The following is a 15,899-nucleotide window of genomic DNA, read 5'->3' on the forward strand; positions in this document are numbered from 1 at the left end:
TGGACTTAAATATACCGAAACATACCGTCACATTTAAGAAATATACCGTAAATATACTGACGAATTCTATTTCGTTGATTCTATATGAAGAGGTATATTTTGAAAATAAGACGGTATGTTTCGGTATATACACACTGGCGTACATTCTCCATATTGTTTTTAATTTTATCTAAATTCTTTGTGAAAATTTGTTTTTTGGTAGCACTGCACGAATAATTGGGATCAAGACCCTGATTTTTTGTGTGACTTAAAACCAGAACGCACAGAAACTGTTTAACTGCATTATAGTGCAGCAATTCGCAATCAGTTAGTTGCTTTTTTACGCATCAGAAAGTCTTAGACATGGGAAAGAAAAATAGTAAGAATACTACAAAATTTTATTATTTAAGTAAGTTACATGCTCCATCCTATTTCATTATCTTAGAATATAAGGAGGCTGAGAAGCCTGTGCCCCCTGCAGCACAGCCACAACAACAACAACAAGGTAAGTGAAATGCACTACAAATACCCACACAACGTATGCAAAAAATCTTCTAGCATCTTCTGTATATGTATGTTGTATCACTAACCATACAGTATATACTGTATGGTTAGTGGTTGTATGTATATACATATATGTACATATAAAATGTAACTTCCATTCCTCCGATAAGCTTTGTAAATACATACATATGTACATACATTCGTATGTATGTATGTGTGTTTAAGGCCGTTGTCAATATCGGGGGAATCACGAAATTCGCCGAGCCTCTGATGAAATCAATTTGGTGTGGGCTGACATGTGCACGAAAGATTCCTTTGTTTAGAGGAAAACACTAGATTTTAATATTTTTGTTTTCCACTAAAATTTTGAGCAGCTGCTGGTGCACCGGGTGCTCAGAACAGACCCACTCAAACTCCATCCACAAGCTCCGCCGCTTCTGGGTCCCAACAACAGCAGGGAGGATGGCGAACACAGGACAGTCACCAGCAGCGCTCTCAGGCCGGGCAAGGCTGGCAGCAGCAAGGAGGCGGACAACAGAGAGGACCGCAGCAGCAAGGCGGCGGACAACAGAGAGGACCGCAGCAGCAAGGAGGCGGACAACAGAGAGGACCACCCCAACAGCAGGGCGGCTATCAGGGTCAGCAAGCACAGGGGCAATACCGCGGGCCGCCACAACAACAGGGTGGCTATCAGCAACGTCCTCAGGGTCAGCAAGCACAGGGGCAATACCGTGGTCCGCCTCAACAACAGGGTGGCTATCAGCAGCGTCCTCAGAGTCAGCAGGGACGGGTCCAAGGAGGCGCGGCTCTGCCGCCTCTCCCAGCAGGCACCATGAAGCGTGGAACTTTGGGAAAACCAGGTCAAGTATCTGTCAATTACCTCGACGTTAACTTGGACAAAATGCCAGCTGTGGCCTACCACTACGATGTGAAGATCACGCCAGAGCGTCCTAAGAAGTTTTATCGTCAGGCTTTTGATCAGTACAGAGTTGAACACTTGGGCGGTGCGATTGCCGCATTTGATGGACGTGCATCGGCCTACTCAGCTGTGAAGCTAAAATGCAGCTCCCAGGGCCAAGAAGTCAAAGTAAGTGCTGTTGTGTATTTCGCTGAGCTTGAGGAACCTTTGAAGTAAATATTGCTTTCTTGCCGTCCAGATATTAGATCGCCACGGCCGTACCCTGACTTACACTGTGGAACTCAAGGAGACAGAGGACACGGAGGTCGATCTGAACTCGCTGAGAAAGTGAGTGAACCGTTATATTGAACCAAATGTGTCGGTAGAGAATCGGCATAATGCAATTTTCCATTTTTTCATTTTTGCAGCTATATGAAGAATAAGATATATGACAAGCCCATGAGAGCCTTGCAGTGTCTGGAGGTTGTGTTGGCGGCCCCCTGTCATAACACCGCCATACGCGCCGGTCGCTCGTTCTTCAAAAGGTCAGAGCCCGGAAAAGCCTATGATCTGAACGACGGCTACGAAGCTCTAGTTGGACTCTATCAAACATTCGTGCTTGGCGATCGTCCGTTTGTTAATGTGGACATATCGCACAAGTCCTTTCCGAAGGCCATGACGATCATTGAATATATAGAGCAGTATCAGCGCCAGAAAATTGACAAAAGCACAAATCTTGACTACAGGCGTTACGATATCGAATCATTCCTAAAGGGCATGAATATAATATACGATCCGCCTGCCTGTTTGGCCAGTGCCCCTCGCGTCTTCAGAGTCAATGGGCTTACCAAGTTTCCGGCTAGCAGTCTGAAATTTGAGCTGGACGGGAAGCAAACAACAGTTGCAGACTACTTCCGGTCTCGGAAATATAATTTAATGTATCCGAACCTGCTCTGCTTGCATGTTGGGCCGCCGCTGAAAAACATTTATTTGCCTATCGAACTATGTCGCATAGAGGATGGGCAGGCCCTGAATGTGAGTTCAACAAGTTTCTTTCACTGCAAATAATTTCCTGATTTGATTTCCTTACATCGCATTGCAGCGCAAGGATGGAGCCAATCAGGTGGCGGCCATGATTAAGTATGCTGCCACTTCCACCAACGAGAGGAAGGCCAAGATCATCCACTTGCTCGAATATTTCAAACACAACTTAGATCCGACCATCAGCCACTTTGGCATTCGCTTGGAAAATGACTTCATTGTGGTGCATACACGCACCCTCAATGCGCCCCAGGTTGAGTATAAGAATAACAATTTGGCTTCGGTGAGGAACGGTTCGTGGCGCATGGATCGCATGCAATTCTTTGAACCCAAGCCAAAGCCACATAAATGGGCTATACTCCACGGTAAGATTAACTACATGAGTGTGGTCGATTTTCAGGGCATGGTAAGTTGTGCACGGCTGGAAGCAGAATTTCACTCAGATCCTGACTTATTTTCTTTTCAGATAATTCAGCAGAGTCGCACCGTCAATGTGTGCCTGAATGAGAAGGCCGATATACGGAATTACAGGGATGAGCGTGAACTGGATTCTCATTTCCAGGACTTCAAAAAAAATCAATTTGATTTGGTGTTCGTTATTATACCAAATTCCGGGCCCTTTTATGATGTCGTGAAGCAAAAGGCTGAGCTGCAGCATGGAATTCTCACACAATGCATCAAGGAGATCACAGTCCTGCGTAAATGTAACCTGCAGTGTATTGGCAACGTTCTGCTTAAGGTCAATTCCAAGCTAAACGGAATTAATCACAAGCTAAAGGATGACCCACGCTTTCTGTTAAAGAATGCGATGTTCTTGGGTGCTGATGTAACTCATCCATCGCCAGATCAGCGTGAGATCCCCAGTGTGGTGGGGGTTGCCGCCTCCCATGACCCATTCGGGGCTTCATATAACATGCAATATCGCTTGCAACGCTCTGCCTTGGAGGAGATAGAGGACATGGAGTCGATAACTCTTGAGCACTTGCGTGTCTATCATCAGTTCCGCAAATCCTATCCCGAGCATATTGTCTATTATCGTGATGGCGTGAGCGATGGTCAGTTTCCCAAGATCAAAAATGAAGAGTTGAGAGGAATTTCTGCGGCCTGCAGCAAGGTAAGTTGAACTCTTGCCTCCAGAAGCCTCATCATTTTCTATCGCTAATCACCCTTCGTCTCCTTTCAGATGCGCATTAATCCCAAGATTTGCTGCGTCATCGTAGTTAAGCGGCATCATACACGCTTCTTTCCGAACGGAGCTCCATCGCAATACAACAAGTTTAACAATGTTGATCCGGGAACGGTCGTCGATCGCACCATTGTTCATCCCAATGAGATGCAGTTCTTCATGGTCAGCCATCAGTCGATTCAAGGGACGGCCAAGCCGACGCGTTACAATGTGATTGAGAATACGGGCAACTTGGATATAGACTTACTGCAGCAATTAACATACAATCTTTGTCACATGTTTCCCCGTTGCAACCGCGCAGTGTCTTATCCGGCTCCGGCATATTTGGCACATTTGGCTGCGGCACGTGGACGTGTCTATCTCACTGGGTGCGATATTAATGCTATTATGGTTACATTTATTTGTTCTGACGATATATATCTTGACTGCTTCTCTTACAGCTGCACCAAGTTCCGCACTCCAAAGGAGGAATACGCAAAGCGGTTGATTGTTCCAGAGTTCATGAAAACGAACCCCATGTATTTCGTGTAGGCAGAACAATAAAACGTTTTTATTGTCAGATAATCTGACTCTATATCATCTATACCAAAATTTTTCATAAGTATGATTCCGATGAAAAAGCGAACTTTACCCACTTAACCCCCCTCTAGTTAAACAGGCGAACACATTGAGTTAAACCGCGGAATATGGTACTGTTTGTTAAAGTTCTATGAATTTTAATAACTGATAAATAAACTTTCAACTTTATTTCGAAGTCAAAATAATACAGAAAAGTATATATTATATACTTTAAATATTATATTTAAATATTATATACCGTAAATGGTAAACAGAACTTAGCATTAGTACGCTGACAGAAGGTGACTTCTGTTGAAACGAAGTATAGATGGCGTTTCTGGTTGCTCATCGGACTGACTTGTTTTAAAAAATTCTCGGCAATGTAACAGGTAAAACTTTTTTTTAATAATTTTTGACAAGGCAAAATAGTGTTTCAACCATCAACCTGACGGAAAAGAAAATTATTCCTTTTGGGCAAGGTTTATATACGGAACTCTCAAAATGTAAGCAGAAGGACCAATAGGTCGAACGTCTGCAACTGGAATTTTCTATTATTTCGAACTAAAACGGGTGGCAGCAGCATTTAGGGAGCACATTATATCCAACTTTGTCCAAGTCCAAGTCTCCATAAGGCATTCGCTTATGTTGGATAATAGTGGTTCGATTTATGGAAGTTCAACTGTAACTGTATCCATAAATAATAATTAATATTGGTTGACTTTTTACGGCGAAAAAGTAAGTTTGTTGGTAAACAGCGATTCTTTCATCTAATTTCGCAGAATGTCCTTTCAGTTTTCTGTCCTTGAACCCCAATACATAAAAACATTAAAAAGTTTGTAGTGTATACTTTTGAGATGTATCTTTATCTGCGCCTTGATTCTCGCTACAGATACGATACCAGAATGTTCAAAACAGAAGTCTCAAACGAACTAAAAGAACCAGGTTTTCCATTGTTCTGGCATGGAAAATTTCCTCGGAATTTCAATGTAGTACGTATGTATGTATATTATTTTGAATTGGATATATATGTCTGCCCTGATCAGTATGAAAGAAGCGTCTATATATAGCTGTAATTTTCGATATCGATTGTGCCCATATTGATATCCAGAACCCATTGTATGCATCTTTCACAATAGGGGTCAGGTGTTTTTGATTGACTAGTGAAATGACTTTACTACCAGAAGATCGATCCTATATAAGCCCCGAAACCCGATTGATTCTACAGTTCAAATCGAACATTCGACCCGAGTCTTTTGAGAATGAAGCTTATTTTGGTTTTGGCTTGTCTGGCACTTTATGTGGCCCACACCTCTGGCCAGGTCAACTGCCGTGGACGTCCCGGTAAGTCAAGATCAGTTCAGTTTCGAGCTTATCAACTTACAGGACATTATTTCTATGTTTCTGTAGCGATCCAGGCATGCACTGGCGGCCGGCATGAAGGCCACAACCGAAATAGGTCCTGTCCAGCGAGATTCATGCCCGTAATGTGGTGGTACAACCCACGCGTCAGGGACTGCCAAACGATGAGGTACTTGGGCTGTGGGGGCAACAACAACCGCTACTGCTCTCTCGCCGACTGTCGTCGTCGGTGCATACGCCGCTAGATACCCGCTCCGTTCCATCCTGATGCTGATCCTTTCTTTTGATGAGTGCTTTTGATATAAAATAAATAATACATTACTTACGCAAAGTTATTGGGATTATCGATAGTGATCTGCTCATGTGCGCGCCACTGTTTGTAGATGGTCAAACGTGACCATTTATCAGAAAGAACATGCTACAAAAAATACTTAAAACAACACAACACGAGTATAGCACAAGAAAGCAATGGATATCGAGTACCCGTCGCAATTGAAATTTGAAAGCAGAATCTGTTTTGAATGCCTTTCTCTTCACCGCACGAGTGTTTTGAATTCCAGGGAACTCCACGGAGAAATCAAGCGAATCAATCTACTAATTTCTGTTCTCTAAATGATTCATTTACATGAAGTGTTATGCGCTTTTCGCACCAGCAAGATTCATATCCTTTGAAGTCCAATTTGTTTGCATTTGTTGGTTAGTGGATTATAGACGGGTTTTCATTATTTTTTCACTTCCGTTGTCTTTACTTTCCAGGGTCCCTCGCATCTCATTTTGGGGTACCTATAACACAAGAAAGATGCGAAAAGCCTGAAGAACTAAAGAGAAGAAAAGAACCGAAATCATGGATTCAAATAGCGATTTAATGGTGAATGCATTAATTACATCAGTATTCGTCCAGTCTTACTCTATTGCCATTTTAATTTGTCCTTGACAGGGAGGATACCACAGAGGTTCTCAATGGGATTCAGGTATACACTGTGCACTGTCGCATTGTACTGTTGTGAAACTTATTGCTACTCTTGATTTAACTTACTTTTAATATCCGATGAACACTACTAGACAGAATTAGTCCAACTCCAACGCATGTTCTTTAATTCGGTCATAGTTGAATTAAAATCCTCTTTTTTGTAACGGAATGAGCACGCTGACACAAGGTGGCTGCTGGCAAGACGAAGCATAGATGGCGCTGCATGCTGTTTTCGTTAGTTGCATCGGCCACAACTTCAAATTGTTTTTAATAATTCAAAATCTTTGTTTTTATTTTTATATAAAACCAATCAAACAATTAATGATTTTTTTAATAACAGTCGACAAACCCATATGTATTTTAACAATCAGTTCGACAATTGTTATTATATATTATGTATATTATTATATTATACAATAAAATTCCCACACGTTCTCTCGCCTGGAAGGTTCAAAATATTTATGAAATACACCCAGTAATTGCAAAGGTCTGTCTTTGTTTGTCTGTCCGAACGTAACTACGCTACTGTAATATATACACAGTATCTCAACACGCTCAGTATTTTAGTTCTATAAAAAGGACTTTGAGCACAAATTGCCAACAGTTGAAACACATCGTTTAAGCTAACAGCTTGGACAATGCCGTATGATCCGCAAATCACCTACGATGATATGCTCAAGGTGTGGAGTGGAGGCGAAAGAGCGAACTATTTCGCACCTCACCTTTCCATTGGGGAGATCATCTTCCGGGAGATGGAAAGGCATCCAAAGCTCATTGCACAGGTATGCTGTTACGAGAATCGAATTCCACTATTAACTAAACTAACCTTCCAGATCTCAGCCACTGAGAAGACGGTGCTGACTCGGGAGGAGGTGCGTTTCAATGCGATGCGTGTGGCCACCTATATGCGAGGACTTGGCCTAAAGCAATGTGATATTGTGGGCCTCATAGCCAGGAACACCACGCACCTGGTGGCCGTGGCCTACGCCTGCTTTTTCAATGGAATGCCTTTCCACTCTATGAACATCTCCTACGAGCAGGACACCATTGAGAAGCTGCTTAGCATTACCAGACCCCGTCTGATATTCTGCGACGGGGATGAGTACGAGAGAGTTCTGGCAGCCACCGAGCACATCAAGCTGGACATCTCAATCATAACCATGCGAAACCACCCTTCGGGGTCCGTGCGGATTCAGGATATCCTGACCACACCCATTGAGGATAACTTCCGGCCAGCACGTCTGGAGCAGGGCCCCGATCAGACCTTGGCCATTCTGTGCTCCTCGGGGACCACGGGCGTTCCCAAGGCGGTTACTGCAACCAACAGCCACAATTGCATATTCCCCGGCTTGTAAGTCCATCGGAATGGTTGACTAGCTCACCATTGACTGTCTCCTCTCGCAGCCTCGTCACCACCGATGTTGTTCAGTACACGCACAGCACCGTGGATTGGTTTTCGGGCCTTTCCTCCATAATCAACGCTGGAGTTTTCAGCACTACAAATGTTATTGCTGACAATGATTTTGATCCCGCCTTCATGTGTCGTATGGTCCAGGAATACAGGATCGGGTTGGTCTTTCAATGTCCTTCCCACATGGCAATGCTGGCGAACTGCCCGGAATTCGAAGACGCTGACCTGTCGAGCATAAAGCATTACATTTTTGGTGGCTCCCGGTGCTCCCTGGATGTTCAGAATCGTGTCCGAAGCCGCCTCAATGGAGATCTGATCTTTAGCTATTCCATAACAGAGCTAAATAGCACGGGCACCTTGAACCTTCACTTTGATGAAAAGCCCAACTCAGTGGGTTGTCCAGTCGCTGGCAACAAAATCAAGATAATCGATGAAGAGGGTGTGGCTCTGGGTCCAAATAAAGTGGGTGAAGTGTGTCTCTTCAATGGCCAGCATTGGTCTGGCTACTATGGCAATCCCGAGGAGACGCTTATGATTCGCGACTCTCAAAAGTGGTTTCACACCGGAGATTTGGGCTACGTTGATGAAGATGGCTTCTTGTTTATAGATGATCGCAAAAAGGACATGCTCAAGTACCACAACATCATGTACTATCCCAACGAGATAGAGACAGTTATCTCCCAGATGCCTAACGTTGCCGAGGTCTGTGTATTTGGCATTTGGAATGCAGTCAATGGCGATGAGGCTGCAGCCTCTGTGGTGAAGAGGCACGGAACCAATCTGGTCGCCCAGGACGTTTTGGACTTTGTAAAGGAACATATTGATGCCCAGTATAAACAATTAAATGCTGGAGTCATCATTGTAGATGATCTGAAGCGAAGTGGAAATGGGAAAACCAATCGACGCGCCAACAAGGATCACTTTCTGAATGTTCAGAAGATCAACTAGCTTAAATCCCTAAGCGAGAGAAGGGAGAACCAAAAAAAAAACTTAATAATATACCAAGAACCAAGTCCAACACTTTATCCATTATATATTTGATAATTAATCAACACTAAAACCTATTTTATCGATTAATGAGCTGACAACTTTGACATTTGACAACTTCATTTTATTGATGAAGAAGATGATTAGACAACTTTTCTGCAGAAATAAAAGGGCTGGTGTGTAAGAAGAAAACCGAATTGGAATAAAAACACGAAAAAGTGGTACTCCCATCAGACAAACTCTAAAGTGAAGGTAAATATGGCACTTTTCGGAATCTTTTATTGCATTTTTACATTTTTTTCTCTAATTTTTTTCCAAGGAAAACGGTTTAGCTTTTTTTTTTGTGCAAAATGTCGCTGTCAAAGTTTAAGCGTGAGGATATGGAGTTTGTACCCAATGGGAACGTGATGGAACTCCGTCCAATACAGCAACTTCGACGAGCCAAGATTGATGCGGCCGCCCTCAAGGGGGGTCGCAAGCTCCGCAAGGATGAAGAGCCAAGGGCCCAGATGGTCGGCCGCTGGAAGCCCATTGATGACCTGGCCCTGTTGACGGCCATGGATCGGGTGAACAATGTTAAGATCGTGCATCGTGTATGCAAATTCTCGTGCATGTTCTCGCTCAAGGAGGTCCATCAGCGTTGGAAGGCACTGCTCTACTCGCCCATGGATTCGCAGACGGCCATGTCGGCCATCGAGAATCTACACCCGGAGACGGTGGCCACCGTTAGGGCTAATACGGTACTCAGTCCCGAGGAGGAGGAAGTAATCATGAGCATCAAGAGCTCGGAATCCCCCTCACTGGCAAAGTTTCAGGAGCTGATCGATCAGAATGCTGCCATCTTTTTGCGTGAACGAACGGCCCAATATCTGCAAATTTACTGGCGCGAGCTCCGCAAGTATATGCTGCTGCCTGATCAGGTGATTGCGCCGGGCGAGGAGGCGTCCTATCTGCAGAGCTTCTCCGAGGCCGAGGCGGAGGCCTTTCATGTCAATGTCCACGAGCCCATCGACGAGGCCCTGGACGCCGAGCTGGAGCTTCAGAGCCGTCGCAATAGGCGCTCCATTCGGTTGTTGGAGAACGAAATAACTCGTATGTCCGTCCTGGTGGACTGTGGTCGTGGTCCTCGAGAGCTGGACAACAATACGATTGCCTGTTTGTGCGGCCATCGGGTGCGCTTTCTGATGCAACATCCGGAGATCAACTTTGGGCGCGACGGTAACGAAGGCTCCGATTGGAAGGTGGATGTGAACCTGGCCCTGGAGGGTCCGGCCGAGAAGGTGTCACGTCTGCAGGGCACCATTAAGCTGCGCAACGATGGCATCATCTTCATTGCCAATGTGGGCAAGCGGACCATCTTTGTGCAGGGCGAACCCCTGCTTACGAGTCACAAGACACGACTCGACGACAATATGTTGGTGGAGATATGCGGCCTTACCTTTACGTTCATCATTAACCCCAATGCCATCGATGCCGTACGCACGCAGTGCGCCAAGACCTCGGAGCCGTTGAAGTAACAGAATCGATACAGGACCTGATCTGAGGAAGAGCCAAGTCAATTTTTTGGTTGGTTTCCGATGATAGAAATAAAGAGGAAGCACTATCGCTACTTATGTTCCTTAAATTAAATATATGTAAATTCAATTATTATTGAAATTTAAAACTATCGTAGACAATTTTGATAGTTCCTTGAAGATTTTTGTTTATCATATTGATTAAAAGTCTTAGGTCTTGTATTTGCTCTTCAAGATACATACTTAGACGCAAACCACTACAAAAATAAAAATACAATCCCGATCACTACATCGATTGTCCTCCGAACGCCCTCCTATTGGTGATTTCCAGGAAGTGAGCTTTGGTCGCACGTCGATTAGTTTTTCCATTGGCACTGCGCTTCAGATCATCTACAATGATGACTCCAGCATTTAATTGTTTATACTGGGCATCAATATGTTCCTTTACAAAGTCCAAAACGTCCTGGGCGACCAGATTGGTTCCGTGCCGCTTCACCACAGAAGCTGCGGCCTCATCCCCATTGACTGCATCCCAAACCCCGAAGACACAGACCTCGGCTACATTCTGCATCTGGGAGATGACTGTCTCTATCTCGTTGGGATAATACATGATGTTGTGGTACTTGAGCATGTCCTTTTGCCGAGCAATTATGTATAGGAAGCCATCTTCGTCCATATAGCCCAGATCTCCAGTATGCAGCCACTTCTCTGAGTCCCGAATTATGAGAGTCTCTTCTGGGTTCCCGTAATAACCCGACCAATTCTGACCATTGAGAAAGCAGACTTGACCCGTTTCGTTTGGTCCCAGGGCCTCGCCCTGTTCATTGATTATCTTTAGACTGATTCCTTTTATCGGGCGACCCACGGAGTTGGGTTTTTCGTCAAAGTGAAGATTAGTACAGCCCACGCTGTTCAGCTCTGTTAAAGCGTATGCAAAGTGCAGGCAGTCGTGGCTAAGACGACTACGTATTCGATTCTGAACCTTCAAGGAGCAGTTGGATCCACCGTAAATGTAGAACCGAATGCTTGATAGATCAGATGTTTCGAATTCCGGACAGTTGGCCAGCATGGCCATGTGTGAAGGACATTGAAAGATGAATGTTATCTTGTATTCTTTGATCAGACGACACAGGAGAGCAGGATCGAAGACATTGTCGGCAATAATGCTAGTTGTGCTGAATACCCCGGCGCTAATGATGGTTATAAGACCCGATATCCAATCTAGGGTGCTGTGTGTATATTGCACATCATCGGAGGTTAGACGGCTGTGATGCAATGCAATGTATATCAGATGAGTTGGAATAGAACTAGTTCAATTGAAGTCTGCAAATGCTTGTTCTTGTCTACTTACAAAAAGGTCAAAAGAACCTGTTGACTGTTTGTAATCGTGACTGCCTTTGGAACGCCCGTGGTCCCCGAGGAGCACAGAATGGCCAAGGTCTGATCGGGGCCCTGTTCCAGACGTGCTGGCCGGAAGTTATCCTCAATGGGTGTGGTCAGGATATCCTGAATCCTCAGGGACCCCGAAGGGTGGTTTCGCATGGTTATGATTGTGGTGTCCAGCTTGATGTGCTCGGTGGCTGCCAGAACTCTCTCGTACTCATCCCCGTCGCAGAATATCAGAGAGGGTCTGGTAATGCTAAGCAGCTTCTCAATGGTGTCCTGCTCGTAGGAGATGTTCAGGGAGTGGAACGGCATTCCATTGAAAAAGCAGGCGTAGGCCACGGCCACCAGGTGCGTGGTGTTCCTGGCTATGAGGCCCACAATATCACATTGCTTTAGGCCAAGTCCTCGCATATAGGTGGCCACACGCATCGCATTGAAACGCACCTCCTCCCGAGTCAGCACCGTCTTCTCAGTGGCCGAGATCTGGAAGGTTAGTTTAGTTAATACTGGAATTCGATTCCTCGTAACAGCATACCTGTGCAATGAGCTTCGGATGCCTTTCCATCTCCCGGAAGATGATCTCCCCAATGGAAAGGTGAGGTGCGAAATAGTTCTCTCTTTCGCCTCCACTCCACACCTTGAGCGTATCATCGTAGGTGATTTCCGGGCCGTACGGCATGCTGCGATCCATCAGGTATCGGTATAGTTCCAAAACTGCTTCCGTATCGTGCCTGAGGTTCCTTTTATAGAATAATCGAACAGACAGCTGAACTGACGATCGCTGCTGGGGGCGTGTTTTAACCAGTACATTTTTGCAAACCTTCAAACGTGGAATTCAAATGGAACTCAAAATGTACAACATTCTCCCACGTTGAGGGCACACGTGTAGGGCAGGGCAATAATGTTTTATTTCCCAGGATATATGTAGTAATGTTTGCAACCACAATTCAATTTATTACGTGATATATCTGAAAACCTATCGTTTGTCTGTCCCAAAGTTTTCTTCTCGTTTCTATAAGAGGGGACCGGCAGGCACAAATCGCCAACAGTTAATAAAAAGTACAAAAACTGGTAGTTAGCAGAATGCCGAATAAGCCAGAATCCAAATACGATCCAAAGCTCAAGGTCTGGAGTGGTGGAGAAAGATCGAATTATTTCGCACCGCACCTTTCCATTGGGGAGATCATCTTCCGGGAGATGGAAAGGCATCCGAAGCTCATTGCACAGGTATGCTGTTACGACGAATCGAATCTCACTATTAACTAAACTAACCTTCCAGATCTCAGCCACTGAGAAGACGGTTCTGACTCGGGAGGAGGTGCGTTTCAATGCGATGCATGTGGCCAGCTATATGCGAGGACTTGGCCTAAAGCAATGTGATATTGTGGGCCTCATAGCCAGGAACACCACGCACCTGGTGGCCGTGGCCTACGCCTGCTTTTTCAATGGAATGCCGTTCCACTCCCTGAACATCTCCTACGAGCAGGACACCATTGAGAAGCTGCTTAGCATTACCAGACCCTCTCTGATATTCTGCGACGGGGATGAGTACGCGAGAGTTCTGGCAGCCACCGAGCACATCAAGCTGGACACCACAATCATAACCATGCGAAACCACCCATCGGGCTCCCTGCGGATTCTGGATATCCTGTCCACATCCATTGAGGATAACTTCCGGCCAGCACGTCTGGAGCAGGGCCCCGATCAGACCTTGGCCATTCTCTGCTCCTCGGGGACCACGGGCGTTCCAAAAGCAGTCACTTTCACTAACAGCCAACAGATTCTATGGAGCTGCACGTGTGTTTAATATCTTTAGTAATCCCTTCCCACTGATATCAGTATATTTCTCTTCTTCTCTGATTAGTCCCATGACAACCGATGTGGTTCAGTACTCGCACAGCACCCTGGACTGGTTCTCGGGACTCTCCGTTTGCATTAACGCTGGAGTGTTCAGCACCACAAGCATTATTGCCGATAACAAGTTTGATCCTGCCTTCCTGTGTCGTATCATCGAGGAGTACAAAATAACATTCCTCGTTCAGAGCCCTTCCCAAATGGCCATGCTGGTGAGCTGTCCAGAGTTCGACGCGTCTGATCTGTCGAGCATCCGGCATTACGTTTACGGAGGCACTGCCTGCTCCGTGGAGATGCAGCATCGAATGCGCAGGCGTCTTAAGCAGGCGGACTGTCTGGTCTTTAGCTATAACTTAACGGAGATGAACAGCTTGGGTTGCTTGAACCTTCACTTTGACGAAAAACCCAACTCCGTGGGCCGCCCGGTGAAAGGAATCAGAGTCAAGATAATCAATGAAAAGGGCGAGGCCCTGGGTCCCAGTGCCGTCGGTGAAGTCTGTTTTTATAGTGGTCAGCATTGGTCGGGCTATTACGGGAATCCAGAGGAGACGCGCATAATGGTCGACTCTCAGAGGTGGCTACACACCGGTGATATGGGCTACATGGACCCAGACGGCTTTCTATACATCGTGGACCGCAAGAAGGATATGCTCAAGTATCAGAGCATCATGTATTATCCAAGCGAAATAGAGAGAGTGATCTCCCAGATCCCTGACGTAGTCGAGGTCTGTGTCTTCGGTGTGTGGGATGAAGTGAATGGCGACGAGGCTGCTGCCTCTGTGGTAAAGAAGCCTGGCACCCAACTCTCAGCTCAAGATGTTGTGAAGTTTGTAAAGGAACGTATTGGGGCGAAGTACAAGCAGCTGAACGCAGGAGCCATCATTGTGGAGGATCTGGTACGAAGTCCGAACGGAAAAACCCACCGAGTCGCCACAAAAGCGCACTTTCTAGAGGTCACAAACAGAACCAGGACTCAGGACTCTTGGTTCAAATGAATTACAACGGATGATAATTGAAAATCCATGCATCCATGGAAATAACAGAAATACACAAATGAGTTCCCTATATTCCCTATAACCTGATCCCAAGGTTATATTAGCATTTGATGTTATTTGTTTGGTGCCATCGTTTGGGCTGGTCTGTTGGCCTGACCCCTGCATTTAAGACGGCTGAAAGCAATCAACCCTGATGAAACCCCCCGAGCTGTCAGTCGGTCGAAGAGACCTTCACTTTAAATCGCCTGCCTTTGTGTTGGGTGTCGTCATAAAAATAGAAATCTCGCTTCATTTCATTGCCTTTGTTATAGCGCCTCGTTGTTGTTACTCCTCCAATTTACCCGGTCGACGGCCGTCCTGTCGTATAGTCCATAATCCGTCGTCGGCCGAGCGGGCTCCGGGCGGAGTTATATGATATCCCCGTACGAGGATGCACAGCGAGTATTTTTCACCTAAGCTGTGGCCGTTTGTCTGTCTCACTGTCTCTATCTCTATCTCTGTCTCACACAGAACCCTCTGCTGTGGCTGGTCTGTGACCTGTTAGCCGGATTAGGCCTGACACGGGGAGATCGGGGACGAGGACAAGAACGAACCCACATGAGCATTTCAGTTGCTCGAAAATCAGTCATAATATTTCAAATTTCATAAATTGATGCGTATCACATTAGACGCGAATGGGATGGGTATGGGATGGGAATGACGGCAGCAGGAGCCGCAGACTAACGGCCCTGCTTTCCCCGTGGGTGAGCAACCCTCGGGAACTGACTTTGATAAACGCGTTTTCGGCGGGGGAGCGATGTCACGCCCACATTTCAACGCGTCGCGAGAAATTTGCTGTGAAATAAAAAAAAACGAAGAAAAAACCTTAAGAAGAAATGAAAATATATAAAACTTTATATACCTACATACATATATACTCGTACATATATTTTTTACGGGTATATGGGTTTGTGTGCATGTATATTTCCTTTGATTTTGCTGCACGATTGATTTTCTCGCACCAAGACATCGCACCCCCGGACCACATCGGAGGAGAGTCCTGTTCATTCGCACCTGCTGCTACTCCTGACTCGTCTGAAATTGTTCCCTAGACGAAGGACCATGGCTCTCGGCTCTCCGTTCTTGGCTCTCGGCTTTGCTCTTGTCTATCCCTGGAAGAAGGGGAACGCGAGAGTCCTGCCACTGCTACTGCTCATGCCCCTGCCCCTGCCTATGCCGCCCGTCCATCGGTCGCCTTATTTTATTTCCTTTCTGCTC

General features: G+C 45.7%; 5 protein-coding genes and 1 pseudogene across 6 annotated transcripts; 5 read left to right on the forward strand and 1 right to left on the reverse strand.

Annotated features, from left to right (window-relative positions):
* Nucleotides 1-219: 219 nt before the first annotated feature.
* Nucleotides 220-4,191, forward strand: LOC6591381 (protein argonaute-2). 2 transcript variants are annotated; one of them, XM_026984241.1, is made up of 10 exons: nucleotides 221-358; nucleotides 425-484; nucleotides 858-1,040; nucleotides 1,074-1,570; nucleotides 1,641-1,729; nucleotides 1,810-2,416; nucleotides 2,484-2,828; nucleotides 2,889-3,536; nucleotides 3,606-3,976; nucleotides 4,049-4,191. In XM_026984241.1, the coding sequence occupies exons 1-10, from the start codon at nucleotides 343-345 to the stop codon at nucleotides 4,137-4,139; spliced, it is 2,907 nt and encodes a 968-aa protein (XP_026840042.1). In that variant the 5' UTR covers nucleotides 221-342; the 3' UTR covers nucleotides 4,140-4,191. The 2 variants fall into 2 exon arrangements, with proteins under 2 accessions (XP_002017245.2, XP_026840042.1); XM_002017209.2 differs by having other exon boundaries at nucleotides 220-358; nucleotides 858-1,570.
* Nucleotides 4,192-5,345: 1,154 nt separating this feature from the next.
* Nucleotides 5,346-5,770, forward strand: LOC6591382 (male accessory gland serine protease inhibitor). Its single transcript, XM_002017210.2, has 2 exons — nucleotides 5,346-5,507; nucleotides 5,574-5,770. The coding sequence occupies exons 1-2, from the start codon at nucleotides 5,426-5,428 to the stop codon at nucleotides 5,768-5,770; spliced, it is 279 nt and encodes a 92-aa protein (XP_002017246.1). The 5' UTR covers nucleotides 5,346-5,425.
* Nucleotides 5,771-7,128: 1,358 nt separating this feature from the next.
* LOC6591362 (luciferin 4-monooxygenase) lies at nucleotides 7,129-8,983 on the forward strand. Its single transcript, XM_002017211.2, has 3 exons — nucleotides 7,129-7,277; nucleotides 7,329-7,846; nucleotides 7,900-8,983. Exons 1-3 carry the CDS (start codon nucleotides 7,134-7,136, stop codon nucleotides 8,852-8,854), a joined length of 1,617 nt encoding a protein of 538 aa, XP_002017247.1. The 5' UTR covers nucleotides 7,129-7,133; the 3' UTR covers nucleotides 8,855-8,983.
* A 98-nt stretch (nucleotides 8,984-9,081) lies between these two features.
* LOC6591363 lies at nucleotides 9,082-10,549 on the forward strand (annotated as a pseudogene).
* A 53-nt stretch (nucleotides 10,550-10,602) lies between these two features.
* LOC6604573 (luciferin 4-monooxygenase) lies at nucleotides 10,603-12,487 on the reverse strand. Its single transcript, XM_026984242.1, has 3 exons — nucleotides 12,329-12,487; nucleotides 11,759-12,276; nucleotides 10,603-11,672 (listed from the first exon to the last, which is right to left on the reverse strand). Exons 1-3 carry the CDS (start codon nucleotides 12,482-12,484, stop codon nucleotides 10,694-10,696), a joined length of 1,653 nt encoding a protein of 550 aa, XP_026840043.1. The 5' UTR covers nucleotides 12,485-12,487; the 3' UTR covers nucleotides 10,603-10,693.
* Nucleotides 12,488-12,876: 389 nt separating this feature from the next.
* Nucleotides 12,877-14,712, forward strand: LOC6591365 (4-coumarate--CoA ligase 1). Its single transcript, XM_002017214.2, has 3 exons — nucleotides 12,877-13,020; nucleotides 13,073-13,590; nucleotides 13,658-14,712. Exons 1-3 carry the CDS (start codon nucleotides 12,877-12,879, stop codon nucleotides 14,640-14,642), a joined length of 1,647 nt encoding a protein of 548 aa, XP_002017250.2. The 3' UTR covers nucleotides 14,643-14,712.
* Nucleotides 14,713-15,899: the final 1,187 nt, after the last annotated feature.

Source organism: Drosophila persimilis, unplaced genomic scaffold, assembly GCF_003286085.1.
Source record: "Drosophila persimilis strain 14011-0111.01,24,50 unplaced genomic scaffold, DperRS2 tig00000000-arrow-pilon, whole genome shotgun sequence".
Taxonomy (NCBI): Eukaryota; Metazoa; Arthropoda; class Insecta; order Diptera; family Drosophilidae; genus Drosophila; species Drosophila persimilis.

Bases quoted from the DNA above. Each gene is read 5' to 3' on its own strand.
- LOC6591381 (XM_002017209.2), top strand. The intron at 1,571-1,640 runs GTAAGTGCTGTT...CTTGCCGTCCAG, and splicing joins CCCAGGGCCAAGAAGTCAAA to ATATTAGATCGCCACGGCCG. The intron at 3,537-3,605 runs GTAAGTTGAACT...GTCTCCTTTCAG, and splicing joins TTTCTGCGGCCTGCAGCAAG to ATGCGCATTAATCCCAAGAT.
- LOC6591382 (XM_002017210.2), top strand. From the start codon at position 5,426: ATGAAGCTTATTTTGGTTTTGGCTTGTCTGGCACTTTATGTGGCCCAC. The intron at 5,508-5,573 runs GTAAGTCAAGAT...ATGTTTCTGTAG, and splicing joins CAACTGCCGTGGACGTCCCG to CGATCCAGGCATGCACTGGC.
- LOC6591362 (XM_002017211.2), top strand. From the start codon at position 7,134: ATGCCGTATGATCCGCAAATCACCTACGATGATATGCTCAAGGTGTGG. The intron at 7,278-7,328 runs GTATGCTGTTAC...CTAACCTTCCAG, and splicing joins ATCCAAAGCTCATTGCACAG to ATCTCAGCCACTGAGAAGAC. The intron at 7,847-7,899 runs GTAAGTCCATCG...CTCCTCTCGCAG, and splicing joins AATTGCATATTCCCCGGCTT to CCTCGTCACCACCGATGTTG.
- LOC6604573 (XM_026984242.1), bottom strand. From the start codon at position 12,484: ATGGATCGCAGCATGCCGTACGGCCCGGAAATCACCTACGATGATACG. The intron at 12,277-12,328 runs GTATGCTGTTAC...CTAACCTTCCAG, and splicing joins ATCCGAAGCTCATTGCACAG to ATCTCGGCCACTGAGAAGAC. The intron at 11,673-11,758 runs GTAAGTAGACAA...ATTGCATCACAG, and splicing joins CAGGTTCTTTTGACCTTTTT to CCGTCTAACCTCCGATGATG.
- LOC6591365 (XM_002017214.2), top strand. From the start codon at position 12,877: ATGCCGAATAAGCCAGAATCCAAATACGATCCAAAGCTCAAGGTCTGG. The intron at 13,021-13,072 runs GTATGCTGTTAC...CTAACCTTCCAG, and splicing joins ATCCGAAGCTCATTGCACAG to ATCTCAGCCACTGAGAAGAC. The intron at 13,591-13,657 runs GTGTGTTTAATA...TTCTCTGATTAG, and splicing joins CAGATTCTATGGAGCTGCAC to TCCCATGACAACCGATGTGG.